Source organism: Ramularia collo-cygni, assembly GCF_900074925.1.
Source record: "Ramularia collo-cygni strain URUG2 genome assembly, contig: RCC_scaffold08, whole genome shotgun sequence".
NCBI lineage: Eukaryota > Fungi > Ascomycota > Dothideomycetes > Mycosphaerellales > Mycosphaerellaceae > Ramularia > Ramularia collo-cygni.
The window spans coordinates 299,745-316,776 of NW_019716262.1; the positions used below are offsets into that span (position 1 = coordinate 299,745).

Consider the following 17,032-nt stretch of genomic DNA (forward strand, 5'->3'; position numbering starts at 1 on the left):
GCGCATTGGCTTTGTTCCCAAGGCTCATCTTTCACCCTGACTTTCAGATTGCTGCCAATAGGTACCTACCTTAGTTTGTACGTCGATGAAAAATTGCGGGCGCCTCACCTCAGTGCACATTCGGTCCATCCACGACAATTTTTCATTCGGCCTTGAGATTCGAAAAAGCCGTTACGTCTGACATTTGTCTCGAATGACTCCAGGTCAAATAAGCCGGAGTTTCAACGACTCGCCCCATACGCAACATTTCACTATCATCAAGTAGGAGCACTCCGCGTTTTTGAGCGGAACTGTGCTGCTTCTCCAGTGTCCCTCAAATCTCAGCAGATGTATCGACCTGCCAATGCTTGTCCTATTACGTTAATGTGATGGCTCAGGCTGTCGAGGAAAGTCAAGTTTGAACCGACACTCATGTACGGAGTATGTCCGTATGCTGTCACGATTCCTATGATACATCAGCACTCAAGGAGAAAGTTCCGTACGGATATGATCAAGGTGGGGGGGGCGACCGTCGGAACATATCGACATTTCAACACGTCTTTAAAGACCCCACGCCTTCGCCATTCTCCCCTTTCAAGCTTCCTTTCAGGACTTGAGAGCTTGAAACTGGGTGAGGCCTCACTGCCTCAGAACTCCATGTGGACCGCCCGCCGAGTGACTGAACAGAAACCGTCATCTATTTATTGCTTCGCGTGGAGGCTCGCGATTGGTCTCGATTGATGTTCTTCTCGAAGAGGGTCAAACTCGTCACACCAGTGACCAGCCAGTCCTTCGCTCGGTCTTCGCTTTTGACCATTGTCTCCCGTGCAACGATTGTAGCGACAAGGGCCCAGGTCCTAGCTCTGATCGGTCCAGAACTCCCGGCCGTCGTGCCCAAGACCTACAGCGGTGAAGATGGACAAGGATACCTCGTGAATGTTTTCCCATTGACTTCGAGCACAGAGCTGATAGCACACTACCATTGCCTCCACTTGACTCAACATAATATTGTCTAGATTGTGTTGCCAATCTTCAAGTTTCTCAGGAAGAGTGGGAAGACTCGTTTCGATGCGATTCACGGCCATATAACGGCCCCGACGTGACCTGACTCTCGAAAGTTGCTCGCTACCTTACCACGAACCCAAGATCATAGTCTCCCCGAGATCGGCCGTAAATTCAACCAAAAAGCCAAAATATACCCGCGAGAACGAGGGTCCGGTGCCTGACGAGCCCTGGCGCCAAAAGCATGCAGGGACTTAGAGTGGCAGATTAGAGCCCGTAGCTAAAATTRTTTAATGCTCATCATCATAGAGCTCCTTTATCGATCAATACCATGGCTAGGAAGAACCTACTCATGCTGTGTGCGGTTCACGTCGATGCGGAGCAGCATTGGCGACGTGGCTCAGTCGTCTCTCATATTTCACGTCTCTTCCGTCAGGTCGCACCAAGCTCTCTATCAGAGCAATCTCCGGTAATGACAGAATGACACGCGATTGCCGGCTCGATCCTAGCTCAAGCCCGCATAGCGGCCTTCCCATCCACGCTGCCCATCTTTCCTGCCAAGGCCTGAACTGCCCCGTGTCTTTCAGTTTCGCCTGAGCAGAAATTGTCCATGCACTACTATCGGCCGCCGATCCTAGTGGAGAGGGTCCTCAATCCTCATCAAAAAAGTTGAGCTCCCGTCTCCTTCAACGCCCCTTTGACTTCCATATTCCTCTCTCCGCGACAAGAAGCTCATCAATCATCATGAGCAAAACCGCTACCGTCACGGTCGAGACGCCGGTGGTCACATCGTCGGCACGCGGCCCACCCCCGACGATTCGGGAGATTCGAAATGCCATTCCCGAGCACTGCTTCCAGCCCAACAACTTGAAATCAGCGGGCCACGCAGTATTCGATGTATCTGTCGCTGTCCTCTTTGCGCTCGTTTCCTTCAAGACCATTCCATTGGTAGCCTTTGCACCTGCTCGCTGGCTGCTATGGGCGCTGTATGGCTACATTGAAGGCCTCATCTTCACTGGAGTCTGGATCGTCGCTCACGAGTGTGGCCATGGATCGTTGTTCTCGACCAACCTGTTGAATGACACCTTCGGATTCGTTCTTCACACCATCCTCCTGGTGCCTTACTTCCCGTGGAAGTACACCCACGCTCGTCACCACCGATACACCGGCCACATGGAGAAGGATACTGCATTCGTACCACGTCGGGCTGGAGAAGAGTCTATCGTTGCAAAGATCTCGGACGCGCTTGGACATGCCGATGATACTCCAATGTACATGCTGGGAGGTCTGATCCTCCACCAGTTGCTCGGATGGCAGGCATACCTTCTCTTCTACGTGAGCGCTGGCAACAAGTCAACTCCGAAAGCTCTTGGGGAAAGCCGTGYAGGAAGCCACTTCGATCCAATGGCTAACCTGTGGACACCGTCGCAGCGGCCATTCGTCTTCCTTTCCACGGTTGGCCTTGGCGTTGTGATGTTCGCTTTGTACCAGATGGTGGGGCTGATTGGCCTGACAAGCACCCTTCTCATTTATGGACAGCCATACATGTGGGTCAACAACTGGCTAGGTAAGTCATTGATCGCCCTGGATGAGTAAACGGCCTTCAGCAACTAATGTCTTGATCAGTGGCCATTACTTACCTGCACCACACTCACCCGGACAGCCACCACTACGAGGCTGACCGGTGGACATTCCTGGACGGAGCATTGACCACCGTCGATAGGCCGTTTGGTTTCATCGGTCGCAAGGTGTTCCACGGAATCATTGATTTCCACGTGGTGCACCACATCTTCCCGTAACTCGCCACGCATCCAATGTCTTGTCTTGCACTGCTAACAGTGATCCACAGATCCATGCCCTTCTACCACGCAGAGGAAGCGACAAAGGCAATCCGCCCGGTCCTCGGCAGCTACTACAACCGCGATGAGACCCCATTCTGGATTGCGCTCTGGAGAACGTTCAACAAGTGCAAGACGGTACAGCCCAAGGAGGGTCAGCACGGCGTGCTTGAGTGGAGCAGTACCCGAGTGAAGAGCTCTTGAAATGGCCGTGGGAAGACTGCATGGGTGGGACGAAAGAGGTGTCGCAAGAACATGACCGCTCGCTAAAATCAATACACTTAGACGCATACGATTGTATGAATACCAATGCATGCAACTTGTCAAGATTGAGGAGGGGTGTTATAGGTACCTCATGGTCTGTTCCGCGGCACGAGCTCCGGCTAAAGTGGACTTCCATATTATTAATCCAGCTCGAAGCGTGGGACATCTCCATCCAAGCGCTGTTCACGCATGGCATTGCTTTCTACATATCACGATTATCTCGCTTCAGGCCCGAAGAGAATTTCTCCCTGTACGCTCGCTGCAGCTCCCGGTGGCTATTGTCGTAAACAATGCTATGTTAGCGTAAGATTATACTAGCCGGCGAACCGCATTGCCTCATACACAGTTTCATAACGTGCTTTGACGAAGGCACGCGAGTGACTATCTAGTAAGTCTCTATTACTACTCGCAACCCACTGCAGTTCTTCGTCCTACGTGGAAATATCCAGGACGCAAATCGAACCCGTTGTACACGCCCAGCATGTCTCTCAAGGACCATAGGCTCTTTGAGCCCATACGCCTTGGACGCAACAAGCTGTCCTCGCGAATCGTCATGGGCCCGCTTGGTAGCACCCTAGCCGACGAGAACAACGTCCTGGACGACTCTGCCAGAGAGTACTACGGAAAACGAGCTTGTGTGCCAGGAACCCTCATTATCGGCGAAGCCACATTTGTGTCAGCACAAGCAGGTGGGACGAGTGAATGCAGAGCGGGCATCTATACCGAAGCACAGATCAATTCATGGAAGAGGATCGTGGACAGTGTTCATGACGCTGGGAGTTACATCTACCTTCAGCTTTGGGCCTTGGGACGAAGCGCCGAACCCGAGATCAAAGCAAGAGATGGCACGGGCGATGTTGTTTCCAGCTCTGCGGTTGCACAAGAAGGCGGTCCCGTGCCGCGGGCAATGACCGAGGAAGAGATCTGGACATATGTCAGCGACTATGCGACGGCTGCGAAAGTGGCAGTTGAGGTTGCAGGCTTCGATGGTGTAGAGTTGCATGGCGGTAACAACTCTTTGATCGACCAATTCACGCAAGACGTGGTCAATCAGCGTACAGACGGCTGGGGCGGTAGCATTGGAAAACGATCCCGCTTCGGCATAGAGGTTACTGCAGCCGTTTGTGCAGCTATTGGAAGTGATCGCGTCGGCTATAGGATCTCCCCATTCAGTACCTACCAGAGTATGGGGATGAAAGATGCGGTCCCGCAGTTCTGCGACCTTCTAGCTGGCCTCAAGGCGCTTAACATTGCGCATATCCATCTTGTGGAGTCTAGGATAGCCGGGCGGGTCGACGTTGTAAGTCAACCCGATGGGACAGGGAATATACGGACTGCAGTGTTGGTCCGTATAAAAGCCCTTCGTGCTATTGTATATGACTGCCCGTGCGAGAAGGCTCTCGAAACATGCAGTGCTTAGCCTTCTATCCCAATGAACGCCGGTGTCTCAACGCATACTGACTCTCGAAATTAGGAAGCTGGCGAGTCTCTCGACCCGTTTATTGAGCAATGGGGCAATCACAGCCCAATCATACTCGCTGGTGGCTTCAGTCCGCAATCTGCAGCCACTGCCGTTGACGAAGAGTACAAAGATAAAGATGTGCTGATTGCTTTTGTATGATGAGCATTGTACTCCAGAGGTCATTGCTAACATGTCGCAGGGACGAGCGTTTGTCACGAATCCAGATCTTGTACGGAAAATCAGAGACGGGACTCCTCTCGCAGAGTGATAGGCTTTACGGCGAAGCTGGGCAAGCTGGGGTCGACCAACGCTTGCTCTGTGGGGAATGGGTAGTTCGTACGACGTAGGCCTGGCATCATCGTAGCCCATTCAATCGATATCGCAGAGAGTCTATGCCAATTCGAACTGGCAAATGCACGAGCAAGGTTGAAGCTTCCCTTGAGCACAAACTTGTTCCGGCCTCACCACATCCACTGTCCGTATCCTGACAGTGGCGTGTCAACTGAAACTGATGTTGCCATTTCTGACATGTGGAGGGTGGTCATGGACGCGTGTTGTTGACTCGAGGCCTGTCCGTGGACAAAGCAGCTGGTCATAGGTAACATGCGCAGACTGGAGATTAACGCGACATCTGGTTGTATCCACAAGCGCAAGCAATCGCGCGAAGCCCGAGACTCGATAAGTAGTAGGTGTGAGTGTTGTAAGAAGGAAAAGTACAAGTAGGGGGGTCGTGTGTTTCATGTACACGTGGATCGCCGAGGCGGCGGGAGCTCCGGACAAAGTACATATCTTACCTAGTCTTCGTAGAGTTGAGCTAAACAAAGAAAGGGACTACGTGGAGATCGCATTCCAATAGTGGTTACATGTGATTGAAGCAGTCCGCATCAACCCGCCGGCCATTACTGAACGAATTGCTGGGGACGAAACCATGAGTTGGGAATAGTGCATTGGCTTGGAGGGTACAACGCTTTGGATTCGTGGCTACACCAAGTGCTGGTATGGCCGACGAGCAGCAGGCAGCGGCATCCCCGGTGGACATGTCTTCACCTCGAACTGGAGAATCACTGGCGGAACGAGAAACGGACGAAGTGGAATCCAGTCGCGAAGCTCCAATCGAGACCGAGGAGGTGGAGGTGGAGGTGGACAGTGGTAATTCGGCTGAGCAGGATGGTAGACCTGGTACACCTTCCCACAATGCCGAATTGAGCATCGAGGTTCAAGAGGAAATGCCGCCGGCAGWTGACAACGAGGAACGAGAAGGAGTAGAAGAAGCAGGACAAGTACGAAATGAACAGCCGTCGACCGCAAATTCATCCCCAGCACCTGCACCAGCGTCAGCGCCCGAATCTGGACCAGGAACACCGGCAATGTCCATGGCAACGGCAGGTCGCGAGCGCACCGATTCGCAGTCAACGACGGCGACTACAGCGACGCGCAATTCCGTGCGATCGACGAGAAGCAGCATGGTCTTTGTTGTGGCGGCGCTTGAGAGCATTGCAGCTTCCRAAGACGCACGGAAGAGGAAACCGCTGCAGGAATCAACCCAGCGTGCCCTATCTTCCATCAGGAACGCACAGGGTGATGCGTCTCAGATCAACCCGGAGGTGCTATTTGAGCCCTTGAATCTGGCCACGGAGGCATCGACAGTTGCGGTGGTGGTCACGGCACTTGATTGCATAGGCAAACTCATCAGCTACTCCTACTTCTCCGCCCCAGTTGTCCCCGAGGGAGGCGAGGCGCAAGAGCAGCAAAGACCCCCGCTTATTGAGAGGGCAATTGACACAATATGCGACTGCTTCCAAGGCGAGGCGACACCCGCCGAGGTGCAAATGCAGATCATCAAGAGCTTGTTGGCAGCCATCCTGAATGACAAGATTGTGGTACACGGTGCTGGCCTGCTGAAGAGCGTGCGGCAGACATACAACATCTTTCTCCTGAGCAAATCTGGCGCCAATCAGATGATTGCCCAGGGGACTTTGACCCAAATGGTCGGGACTGTCTTCGAGCGGGTCAAGACAAGATTGGGCGCAAAGGCGCTGCGAGATGCATCCGCCGCGAATCTGAACATGAACGGCGCAGCAGATGCAAGTTCGGACGATGCGTCATCCACGGCACCCGCAACCCCATCTGCGGTGGAGGTTGATGACCCGATCGAGAAGGAAGGCGGTCCAAAAATGACATTGCAGACCTTTGAGACCCGGAAATCCTTTGACGATGCTAGGATCACCGACACGGCTCCAACAACAGTCACGAGAGCGCCGAAACGTTCCAAGCAGCCCAGGACCGCATCAGGGACCGATGTGCCATCAATAACTGTGCAAGGGGAAGGTGATCAAGTCACGTTCGAGGAGGACGAGGAGGACGAAGTGTACCTGAAAGACGCCTTCTTGATATTCCGAGCCATGTGCAAGTTGTCGACGAAAAGCCTGCGGGTCGAGGATGCTGTGGACATCAAATCTCAGGGCATGCGATCGAAGCTGTTGAGCTTGCACATTGTCCATTCGGTATTGTTCAACCATCACACGGTGTTCACTTCACCACACGCTACGATACGGAGTTCCACCAGTGGTGATCCCACAAGCTTTACACAGGCAATCAAGCAATATCTATGTCTAAGTTTGAGCAGGAACGGCGCAAGCAGCATAAACAAAGTCTTTGAGGTTTCTGCAGAGATTTTCTGGTTGATGATGCAACATCTGCGCTCTCAGCTCAAGCGCGAGCTTGAAGTATTCCTAAAGGAAGTCTATCTTGCTATTCTCGACAAGAGAGCTGCTCCCGGATGGCAAAAGACATACATTATCCAGCATGTCGTAGGACGAATTGGCGCAGAGGCCAAAATTTTGGTGGAGATATACCTCAATTACGACTGTGATCGTCAAGCCTTGGACAACATGTATCAGCGACTGATTGAACATGTCAGCCGGATAGCAAGCCAGCCTGTCGCAGTCACTGCGATCCAGCAACAGGCTTACCTTGAGAACCAAGCCAAGCAAAACAGCAGTATGAACGACTGGCGAGATAAGGGGACCTTACCACCTAGCCTGGCGACTGCCAACATGGTCACACCGCACGAAAATGATTTTGGATTTCCGCAGGAATACGCGATGAAGATGCAGAGTCTGGAATGTCTTGTTGAGAGTCTCCGAAGTATGGTCAACTGGAGTCAGCAAACGCCGGTGGAGACAGTTGCCAGCGCGTTAGGTGATGAACGATTTTCGGTTGATGACATTAGAGAAAGCATCGATACAAGATTGGATGTCGGTGCCAATGGCGCATCCATAGATGGCATGCCACCTCCATCACCAAATGTCGGGGTTGAAGCCCACATTGCAGAAGATGATCCCGACGAGCTCGAAAAGGTCAAGGCGAGGAAAACAGCGCTGAACAAAGCCATCAGAACGTTCAACTTCAAACCCAAAAAGGGCATCAAAATGCTTCTATCAGAAGGACTTATACCCTCATCAGACCCGACAGACATTGCACGATTTTTCCTCACGCACGAAGCAGTCAACAAGAAGTCTCTGGGAGAGTTCTTAGGCGAGGGCGACGAGGAAAACATTAAAATCATGCACAGTTTCGTCGACCAGATGGACTTTGCCCGGACCCGGTTTGTAGATGCGCTGCGGAGATTCCTTCAATCATTCCGTCTGCCTGGAGAGGCGCAGAAGATTGATCGATTGATGTTGAAATTTRCCGAGCGCTACACCACTGGAAATCCCAATGCCTTTGCGAACGCAGACACGGCATATGTGCTAGCATACAGTGTCATCATGTTGAACACCGACCAACATTCGGCGCAGGTGAAGCAGCGTATGACCATCGAGGACTTCATCAAGAATAATCGCGGCATCAACGATAACGCCAACTTGCCAGACGAGTACTTGCAGGGTATCTTTGACGAGATTGCACACAACGAAATCGTCCTGGACACTGAGCGTGCGAACGCTGCGAATATGGGTATTACAACCCAGCAGGCAGCGGGAGGACTGGTCAATACCCTTGCCAATGTTGGACGGGACTTACAAAAGGAGGCTTACGCGCAAGCAAGTGAGGAGATGAGCAACCGCACCGAGCAGCTTTTCAAGAACTTGCTCCGAGCACAGAAAAAGGCGGGTGGCGCAGCAGCTGGCGGAAAGACGAGATTCCTGACCGCAAGCTCGACAAAGCACATCGGTCCCATGTTCGAAGTCGCTTGGATGGGATTCTTGACCGCACTCTCTGGAGCTGCGCAGGATACGCAGAATGTTGAGACAATTCGTCTTTGCATGGAAGGGCAAAAGTTGGCGATCCGCATTGCTTGTCTCTTTGATCTCGCAGATCCTCGACAGGCATTCGTGTCCAGCTTAGGCAAGAGTACAAACCTTTACAATTTATCGGAGATGAAGGCCAAGAACATTGAAGCGCTTCGGGCCCTTCTCGAGGTGGCATACACGGAGGGTAACCGTCTGAAAGAAAGCTGGCGTGATGTCCTTACATGCATATCACAGCTTGACAGATTCCAACTGATATCTAGCGGTGTTGAAGAGGGAGCGGTGCCTGATATGCTCAGAGCGCAGAGTGTCGCTCAGAATCCTCAAGTCAACGGCAATGGACGCAAGAGCATCCAGACGCAAAGACGACCAACGGCAAGGACCGGGACCAATGGCCCATTTCAAGCTGAGATTGCCGAGGAGTCACGAAGTGCAGACATGATCCGTGGGGTCGATCGAATCTTTACAAATACTGCCAACCTATCTGGAGAGGCAATCGTTGATTTTGTCAAAGCCTTGACTCAGGTCAGCTGGCAAGAGATCCAATCGTCTGGGCTTTCCGAGTCACCGAGGACGTACAGTCTGCAAAAGCTCGTTGAGATCTCCGGCTACAACATGCTGCGTGTGAGGTTTGAATGGACAAACATCTGGCAGATTCTCGGTCAACATTTCATCGAAGTTGGCTGCCACAACAACACACATGTTGTCTTTTTCGCACTCAACAGTTTGCGGCAGCTCAGCATGCGCTTCATGGAGATTGAGGAATTGCCCGGATTCAAGTTTCAAAAAGACTTCTTGAAACCATTCGAGCTCATTTTGAGCAACGCTTCGCAAGTTGCTGTCAAGGACATGGTCCTCCGCTGTCTCATTCAGATGATACAGGCGCGCGGAGACATGATCCGGTCTGGCTGGAAGACCATGTTCGGTGTCTTCACTGTAGCTGCCCGGGAACCTTATGAGAGCATCGTCAATCTTGCTTTTGACAACGTAACGCAAGTCTTTCACGAACGATTCGGCGTGGTCATTTCGCAAGGCGCCTTTGCGGATCTTGTGGTGTGTTTGACCGAGTTCAGCAAAAACATGAAATTCCAAAAGAAGAGTCTACAAGCAATAGAAACCTTGAAGTCTTCCGTGCCGAAGATGCTTAGGACTCCAGAGTGCCCCTTGTCCCAGAAGGCAGCTGGTGCAAAGGATGCGCCGCAGGCCGAGGGACTGCCGAAGCAGCCAAGCCGTCAGACACAGGAAGAGCAGTTTTGGTTTCCAGTGCTGTTCGCCTTTCATGATGTCCTCATGACAGGCGAAGATCTTGAAGTCCGCTCGCGGGCCCTCAATTATCTCTTCGATACTCTCACGCGTTTTGGCGGAGAATTCCCTCGCGACTTCTGGGACACTCTTTGGCGACAGCTTCTCTACCCAATATTCATGGTGCTCAAAGACCGCAAAGCGATCAACCACGAAGCTGCCAACCACGAAGAGCTGTCTGTCTGGCTCTCCACTACGCTCATACAAGCCCTGCGGAACATGATCAGTCTGTTCACGCACTTCTTTGACAGTTTGGAGTATATGCTTGACCGATTTCTGGACTTGCTGGCACTCTGTATCTGTCAGGAGAATGATACATTGGCTCGTATCGGTAGCAACTGCCTACAGCAACTGATCCTTCAGAACGTCAAGAAATTTACTCCCGCCAACTGGGACAGGATTGTAGGCGCCTTTGTTGATCTCTTCGCCCGGACGGAAGCGAAGGAGCTATTCTCAGCCGCAACATCTGCGTCGTATACCAAAGAGAGCTCATACTCGAACGGTGCGTCAGACACGCCCAAGACGCCTTCGACGCTCGATGATGGCGCCTCGATCATGTCTGCCAATGCTTTGAACATCAACGGCAAGTCTGATGCTTCTGACGGCACTTTGAACGGAGCTCAGTCAATCGGGGGTCCGGATGCGGAGGCCTCGAGCTCATTGTCGCTCTCCGGCGAGAAGGAGCGCAGCCCTTCACCAGCCTCTCCAGCCTCTCCATCCAGGAGGAAGCCGTCCGAGCTAGAGGACTTTGCGGCTGGTCCGTCCAAGCAACAAGCGCCGATCGTCGTTACGGCCGCGAGAAGACGCTACTTCAACAGCATCATAACCAAGTGTGTACTCCAGTTGCTCATGATTGAAACGGTATCGGAGCTCTTCAACAACGATGCAGTATATGCTTCCATACCAGCGCATCTTCTGCTACGGCTCATGGCATTGCTGAAGAAGTCTTACCACTTCGCGAAGCGGTTCAATGAGGACGTGGACCTGCGTACCCGCTTATTCAGGGAAGGTTTTATGAAGCAGCCCCCAAATCTGCTGAAGCAGGAGAGCGGCAGCGCTAGCGTCTATGTACTCATCCTACTCCGGATGTATGGCGATCAGAGTGACGAGCGAACAGCCAGCCGGCCCGAAACCGAAGCGGCGCTCATTCCATTGTGCAGCGACATTGTTGCCTCGTACATACGCCTGGATGAAGAAACACAGCAGCGAAACATCATTACGTGGAGGCCAGTGGTCATTGATGTCCTCGAAGGCTACACGTCCTTTGCGGACCCGGAGTTCAGCAAACACATTGAGATTTTTGCACCTTTGACTGTAGGACTCATGAACCGCGACATGGGAGCGGATCTTCAGCGGGCTGTGCAAAGCGTGTGGCAAAGAGTTTGCGAAGTCAAGCTGGGCATCACCAAGCTGCCAGATGTAGCGCCCGCTGCGCCGACGAGTCCACGGACGACAGTGTTCGGCCGCAGAGGAAGCAGCAAAAGTGTACGGACATGATCGGGACACGTTGCGCAAACATGTAACACGATACCTAATGCATACTGGCACTGCAGCCTACCATCTCTCCTCTTGCGAAAGCCTCCACTTGTTTCACTTCTGGTCCTCGCGGAGGCTGCTCCGTGGCCGTTGCGGTGGGACTGTGGCATCGCCGTTCCAGGTTGGGAAGCGCGAAAAGCACCAAGCTGAGGATAGCAGGGTGCTGAATGARAAGGACAATGATTGGGTACCGAAATACGAAGCGATCGACATGTAACATACGTTCTTGAACAATGTGTACGCACACAGCACCGCTTTATCTAGAAGATCAAGTCACAACCGCCAATGAGAGGCCCCCCGTGCAAGCAAGAAAGGCAAGCAGCACGCGTAGGATTTGCCTTCGGTTTCMGAGTGAACCGCAGTTCTCTGGGATAAGGTAGCTGGCAATTTGCACAATTCGGGATCCGGGGCGTTCCTGCGCACATTGGCAGGCACCTTTGTGAACGGTGAGAGGGTGGGCTACACACGATGATGTACAGTACATAGCTTATCAACCACTCAAGGTCAGCAGCGCTCGCGCTGGACATTTTAGCTTCTGAAGCCGCCATCCAWTCAATTCCCTTTGCAGCAATGCGCCACAAAGCTTGACTTCACCTGGCTGTCAATCAGCAGATGAAGTTCGCCTGCCCCGCTACAACTTGCTGCCCTGCTTGCTGGGAGGCATTTTGATCTGTTCCTTTGATTTGCTCGTTCCAGAATCAGACGCTGGTGTCTGTCTGGTGGAGGAGTGAGTAGTGGTAGTCTGTGCTGCCGCTCGGATCCTCGCAATGTGAGTGAGCTAGGTATCTTTCTTCCACCTGCTGCTCCATCGTTCTTTCCTTCTTTCATCGCGCGTGCTGGTACACCTACCTTGACCTGGTCGCTTAGCTGCAGAAGATGAGACGTTAGTGCTGCGGCGATGGGCCTGTTTGTAGGCAGCGATGGAAGCTACAGGGTAAGACCAGCAGAGCAGACTGACCTTACGGTATCAATCGAGACATGACTAACCAACCGGTGTTTCAAGGGCTGGCTGGCCGCTCTGTTGAGCTGCACAATGTTTAATAGCGACGAGGAACTCACTGCAAAGCGGCTAGACCGAGCAGCAAGTAGGTGGCTATCCCTTGGACACTCTACAGACTATACTGACGTGTCGACAGCCACCCCCAACGACATCTGGCATGAGCAACCGATACCTCTCAAACCATTACATACCAGCGCAGTATCTTCTGCAACACTCGTTGGAAATGAAGCTGGCTTCATACATCGACACAACAATCTATCAGTTCCCGATCGTCCACCTACTCTGAAGCCACTTGACTTTGGAGATGCCTCTTTAATGGGCCTCACGTTCGCACCAGCGGGTCACAAGGCCTCGAAAAGCAATGTCAAGCGCTTGAATATTGGTCAACCGACCGCTTTCCGCCGGCTGGAATACACAGAAGCACAGCGACGCTCGCTCATTCCGCTTCAATTKGAACCGGTGACTCTGAGAGACTCGATTCTGAGAAGTGGAATCGATCATGGCATCAATATTGAATCAAAAGAGATACCAACATCTACGGAAACCTCAAGCGCCTCATCTGCATATCATGCACGCCATTCTCCAAAATCTCAATCTTGGACGCGAGGACCAACCGTGGACCTCGGTGACATCCCGCAAGCCAGTAGAGAGCGGCAAACCAGGAGGCCTACGTTATCATCTTACTCTTCATCGAGCTCAATACGTTCATTACGTCGCCAGGCTCTGGAATCGCTATCATCATCTTCCTCCTCATCGCCGCATTCTTCAATCGACTGGGGGCGGCTCAATCGCAAACGCAACAGCCTGCGAAAGCCATCCTCGGACAGCATGGAACCTGACGTGGAGCAGGAAGTCATGGAGCTCAACACCATTGTGGAGGAGAAAAGGTCAGACTCCTCACGGTCAAGAAGTTCCGACGGGCACGTTTCTGCTGTGGCACCTTTAATGTCGATCCGGGCCAGATCCGAAACTCTTAATGATATTGGCTCCGCCTTCTCCCGCCCCAAGCCATATCACATGGATCATGAAGCTAGACGCGGAATAAAGTCTGGCCTCGAGGCTGACACGGTATTGCCGATGGAGAAGCGACTTTCTAGGCCCTTCGCGGCAATGCCAGAGAGAATTGCCACCCCAGAGCCTGCTGAACGCAAGGCGCATTCAATGATCGGTAAGTGTTCATAGGCCCCTCCATTCATGAGCTGCGTCTATCGTATGCTTTTAGTCGTGTGAGCATCAACTAACATCTCGCCAGGCGGCTGGCTAAACAACATCATCGGAAGTACCTCAAAACCAGCAAGGCGTACACGCGAGGAATTCTACTCATGCAAACCTTACCATCAACGTGCACTCTCCGAATCATCCACAGCCGTCTCCGAAATCACCTCCTCACCATGGTCGACAGCCCATAACCGCACAATCACTGCAGATTCGATCATGACTCCACCTTCCACGGCACCTTCGACAGGACGAGGACTCCTCGAGATGGAGCACCTAACTCGCGGGTCGATTAGATGGGTGCATGATGGTGCGAACCACAGTGAGGTTGGATTGGCACTTTGAATAGCTTATTGCCCTGTCTATTCCTGATGGCTGCTTCTATCACAGGGGACGTGCTCAGACCGGGAGAAAAGGATTTAAGATGTAGTCATAGCAGTATCGGAGAGTAATGCGAAAGAAGGAAAGACAATTTATCATCAAGGTCAATGAGCTAGTCAAGTCTTGCATTTTCACATATTCTAACGCGATCCTACAACGCCGCAATCATTGAACCCGTCCAATCAAAGAACTCCAATCGGGTAGATAATTTCATATCAAGGGGGACTCAAACCGGCTTGGCCATCTAGTAGAACAAACACAATATCAGCACAATCCACAAAATCAAATTCACAAAAAAAGTCCCAACATACACAACCCCCTCCACCGCTAGGAGCGCACTGTTTCCCCCCAGCAGAAGGTGACTTGCACTGCTCAATACCGAAACGATCATAAGTCGAGGTGGACTTTTCATAAACATCAATAACAGGGTTTCCTAACCAAAAAAAAAAAAGCCGTCAGCAAAATCCTCAATATATCATCGTTCAGCTAAACCCCAAGTCCACGATACGATAATACCCACCATCCGGTCCCTTAAGCCAACTCATCCAAAACCCTCCACAACCCTCAACATCCCGCGTGCCCCTAGGTAGGATTCTCAGCGTTTTGCTTGCAAGTCGCCGACCAGGAAACTTGTCCCGAAACGCAGGATTTCACATTGACGACGTCAAATGGTGCAGGAGGGGATGGATGCAGCAGGCACTAACTACCGCCTGTACATCCCGCTGCGGTGCCGGAGTCTTTGAGGTTGATTCCTCCTCCGGCGATGACCTGGGAGGAGGAGGGTGTGTTAGAGTCGAGAGAGGGGTTGTGTGGGGGTTGTATGGGATTTTTTTACTATATTGGGTAGTAGAGCTGCCGTGGAAAGGAGGGCTGTTAGGGATTTTGGAGAGGGCATTTTTGGGAGGAGGGTGGGATTTAGGGCTGGAATGTTGTGAGTGATGTAGATTGGAGCGGGTAGGTGGTTGTTATTTGTAGTGCGTTCCCTAGGCACTGGTTTGAAATGGTCCGCCGTCCTTGAGAAAGCAGTGGTCACACTGGCTAGTGTGTARTCCAATGAGGACTGCAAATTGGAGCTGAACGTCAATTCGTTTGCTCTACGAAGGATGTCTGAAGGACGTCTAAAAGCTTAATTTGGTTGGTGCGCTTGGAAACGACAGAGACATCCTTCAGTACCTCCTATTTCGACACCTTTGACAGAAATCGACTTTACCGAGATATATGCCCCGAAGAGGTTGATTCTTGGAAGGATTCTTAGTCCGTCATAGGGCATAACGACACTTTGGCTTTCAGACATGGTTTTTGTCATTGCGTCTTCCGCTGGTTTTGTGGTTTCGTAGTTACGACTGGTGGCCGTAGGATCGTGTTGGCGACTGATGGACGTGAGGTGATCGAAGCGGAGGAACGGATGCTGCGCCTTTCCACATAAAGCTGCTACCATCCGTAAAGCCATTCTCTGGACACAGGCGAGAGGGATGTCGCATTGTCGATGGAAGAGGGAGCTCCAAGATCCTTCGACTGATTAAGCCGGAATTGACAGCACAGAATATCAACCTTATGCGTAAGCGAAGGCTTTCTCCAGCGTACGATCTCCGAAAGATCCAATGAGCGCCTGTGTCTCATGTAGACTTTCCGCCCTTCCCAGCGTAAAGCAGCGGCCAAAGACGTGGCCTCAATGTTGGCTGGCATCGAATGAAGAAATCAAAGCCTGACTATGACTTCATTATGATCTGACTCGGAAAACTCAAGATCAGTAGAGCGCTTAGCATGGCAATGCAGAATGTACTTACTCATTGTAAATGGGCCATAAGCTCCGACAATCCAATGCCTCCAAGCGAGCGCGTATTCGTCCAATCTCTCCCTAACCCATGTCAGTATCAAGCTGATATCAACAAGCCTCGAAAACTTACCTCGTGGTACCCAGCTTCATTGCAAGATCCGCAAATACCCCATAAGTACATCGCGCCGGCCAGTGACCTCCATAGTCCCTTCGCTCCTCGGGCGTATCATAACTGCATGAACTTTGAGTGACCGTGATGCTGCGTGCCGGCACCCCAGCCTCAACCATCCACTCCACGAGTTTCGAGCCAGCATCCGTATCACCCCCATTCAATCTCTGTACTGCCATGATAAGCTTGAAGCACTCCTCAAGCAATGGCGCATCCGAGCAAAACTTTCCCGTGTTGAGATCGCCCTCCCGCATACACACAACGCCGCCCTTCCTTGTGACACGGAGCAACTCCTTGATGGCAGCTTTGTGGTCTGTGAAGTGAGCCATAGATTGATGGGTATGCACCAGATCAAAAGTCCCATTCGCGAAAGGAAGCTTATGGACATCGCCCTGGAGAAAAGTAACACTTTCCACGCCGTGGTATAGCGCGTGCACTTTTGYAGTCTCCAAAACTGCCCCGGACAAATCAATTCCAACGACTTGGCCTTCAGGAGCTTCCAGTGCAAGATCGACGGTAATCGCGCCTGCGCCACATCCAACATCCAGAATCTTGAGGGTCGGCTTCTTCTCAATCAAGCGCGTCAAGGTGGGCATCATGTAGGCGCATTGGACCGCTGTACTCCGAGTCGCATGGCCAGTGAAGCAGGTTACCGGACGATCGCCTTTCATCTCATGTGTTTTGTGCTCCTCCTTGTCTCTCGACGACGCCGTCATCGCCATGCATAATTGACCCATGGAAGCTCATGGAAGCGACGTTGTTTCTTCTGCGCACTGAAGAAGCCCGACTCGAAGAAAGCAACATCCATTTCTATTCTGTGCGGCATCCGCGGTGAGCCCGAGATGATGTTGCTCCGC

At 52.1% G+C, this 17,032-nt stretch overlaps 7 protein-coding genes; 4 read left to right on the forward strand and 3 right to left on the reverse strand.

Moving 5' to 3' along the window:
• Nucleotides 1-1,725: 1,725 nt before the first annotated feature.
• On the forward strand, nt 1,726-3,023 carry RCC_05657 (related to bifunctional D12/D15 fatty acid desaturase; the record flags this gene model as incomplete). XM_023770923.1 has 3 exons in its annotated part: nt 1,726-2,548; nt 2,608-2,776; nt 2,831-3,023. 3 exons carry the CDS (start codon nt 1,726-1,728, stop codon nt 3,021-3,023), a joined length of 1,185 nt encoding a protein of 394 aa, XP_023626691.1.
• Nucleotides 3,024-3,564: 541 nt separating this feature from the next.
• RCC_05658 (related to NADPH2 dehydrogenase chain OYE2) lies at nt 3,565-4,813 on the forward strand (the record flags this gene model as incomplete). XM_023770924.1 has 3 exons in its annotated part: nt 3,565-4,383; nt 4,558-4,698; nt 4,745-4,813. The coding sequence occupies 3 exons, from the start codon at nt 3,565-3,567 to the stop codon at nt 4,811-4,813; spliced, it is 1,029 nt and encodes a 342-aa protein (XP_023626692.1).
• Nucleotides 4,814-5,543: 730 nt separating this feature from the next.
• Nucleotides 5,544-11,594, forward strand: RCC_05659 (related to SEC7, component of non-clathrin vesicle coat; the record flags this gene model as incomplete). Its single annotated transcript, XM_023770925.1, has 1 exon — nt 5,544-11,594. The coding sequence occupies one exon, from the start codon at nt 5,544-5,546 to the stop codon at nt 11,592-11,594; it is 6,051 nt and encodes a 2,016-aa protein (XP_023626693.1).
• A 937-nt stretch (nt 11,595-12,531) lies between these two features.
• RCC_05660 (uncharacterized protein) lies at nt 12,532-14,193 on the forward strand (the record flags this gene model as incomplete). XM_023770926.1 has 4 exons in its annotated part: nt 12,532-12,567; nt 12,637-12,718; nt 12,770-13,801; nt 13,886-14,193. 4 exons carry the CDS (start codon nt 12,532-12,534, stop codon nt 14,191-14,193), a joined length of 1,458 nt encoding a protein of 485 aa, XP_023626694.1.
• A 262-nt stretch (nt 14,194-14,455) lies between these two features.
• RCC_05661 (uncharacterized protein) lies at nt 14,456-14,774 on the reverse strand (the record flags this gene model as incomplete). XM_023770927.1 has 3 exons in its annotated part: nt 14,456-14,473; nt 14,541-14,662; nt 14,750-14,774. 3 exons carry the CDS (start codon nt 14,772-14,774, stop codon nt 14,456-14,458), a joined length of 165 nt encoding a protein of 54 aa, XP_023626695.1.
• Nucleotides 14,775-15,355: 581 nt separating this feature from the next.
• On the reverse strand, nt 15,356-15,679 carry RCC_05662 (uncharacterized protein; the record flags this gene model as incomplete). Its single annotated transcript, XM_023770928.1, has 1 exon — nt 15,356-15,679. One exon carries the CDS (start codon nt 15,677-15,679, stop codon nt 15,356-15,358), a length of 324 nt encoding a protein of 107 aa, XP_023626696.1.
• A 248-nt stretch (nt 15,680-15,927) lies between these two features.
• Nucleotides 15,928-16,912, reverse strand: RCC_05663 (related to ubiE/COQ5 methyltransferase; the record flags this gene model as incomplete). XM_023770929.1 has 3 exons in its annotated part: nt 15,928-15,956; nt 16,017-16,087; nt 16,137-16,912. The coding sequence occupies 3 exons, from the start codon at nt 16,910-16,912 to the stop codon at nt 15,928-15,930; spliced, it is 876 nt and encodes a 291-aa protein (XP_023626697.1).
• Between the last annotated feature and the right edge of the window lie 120 nt (nt 16,913-17,032).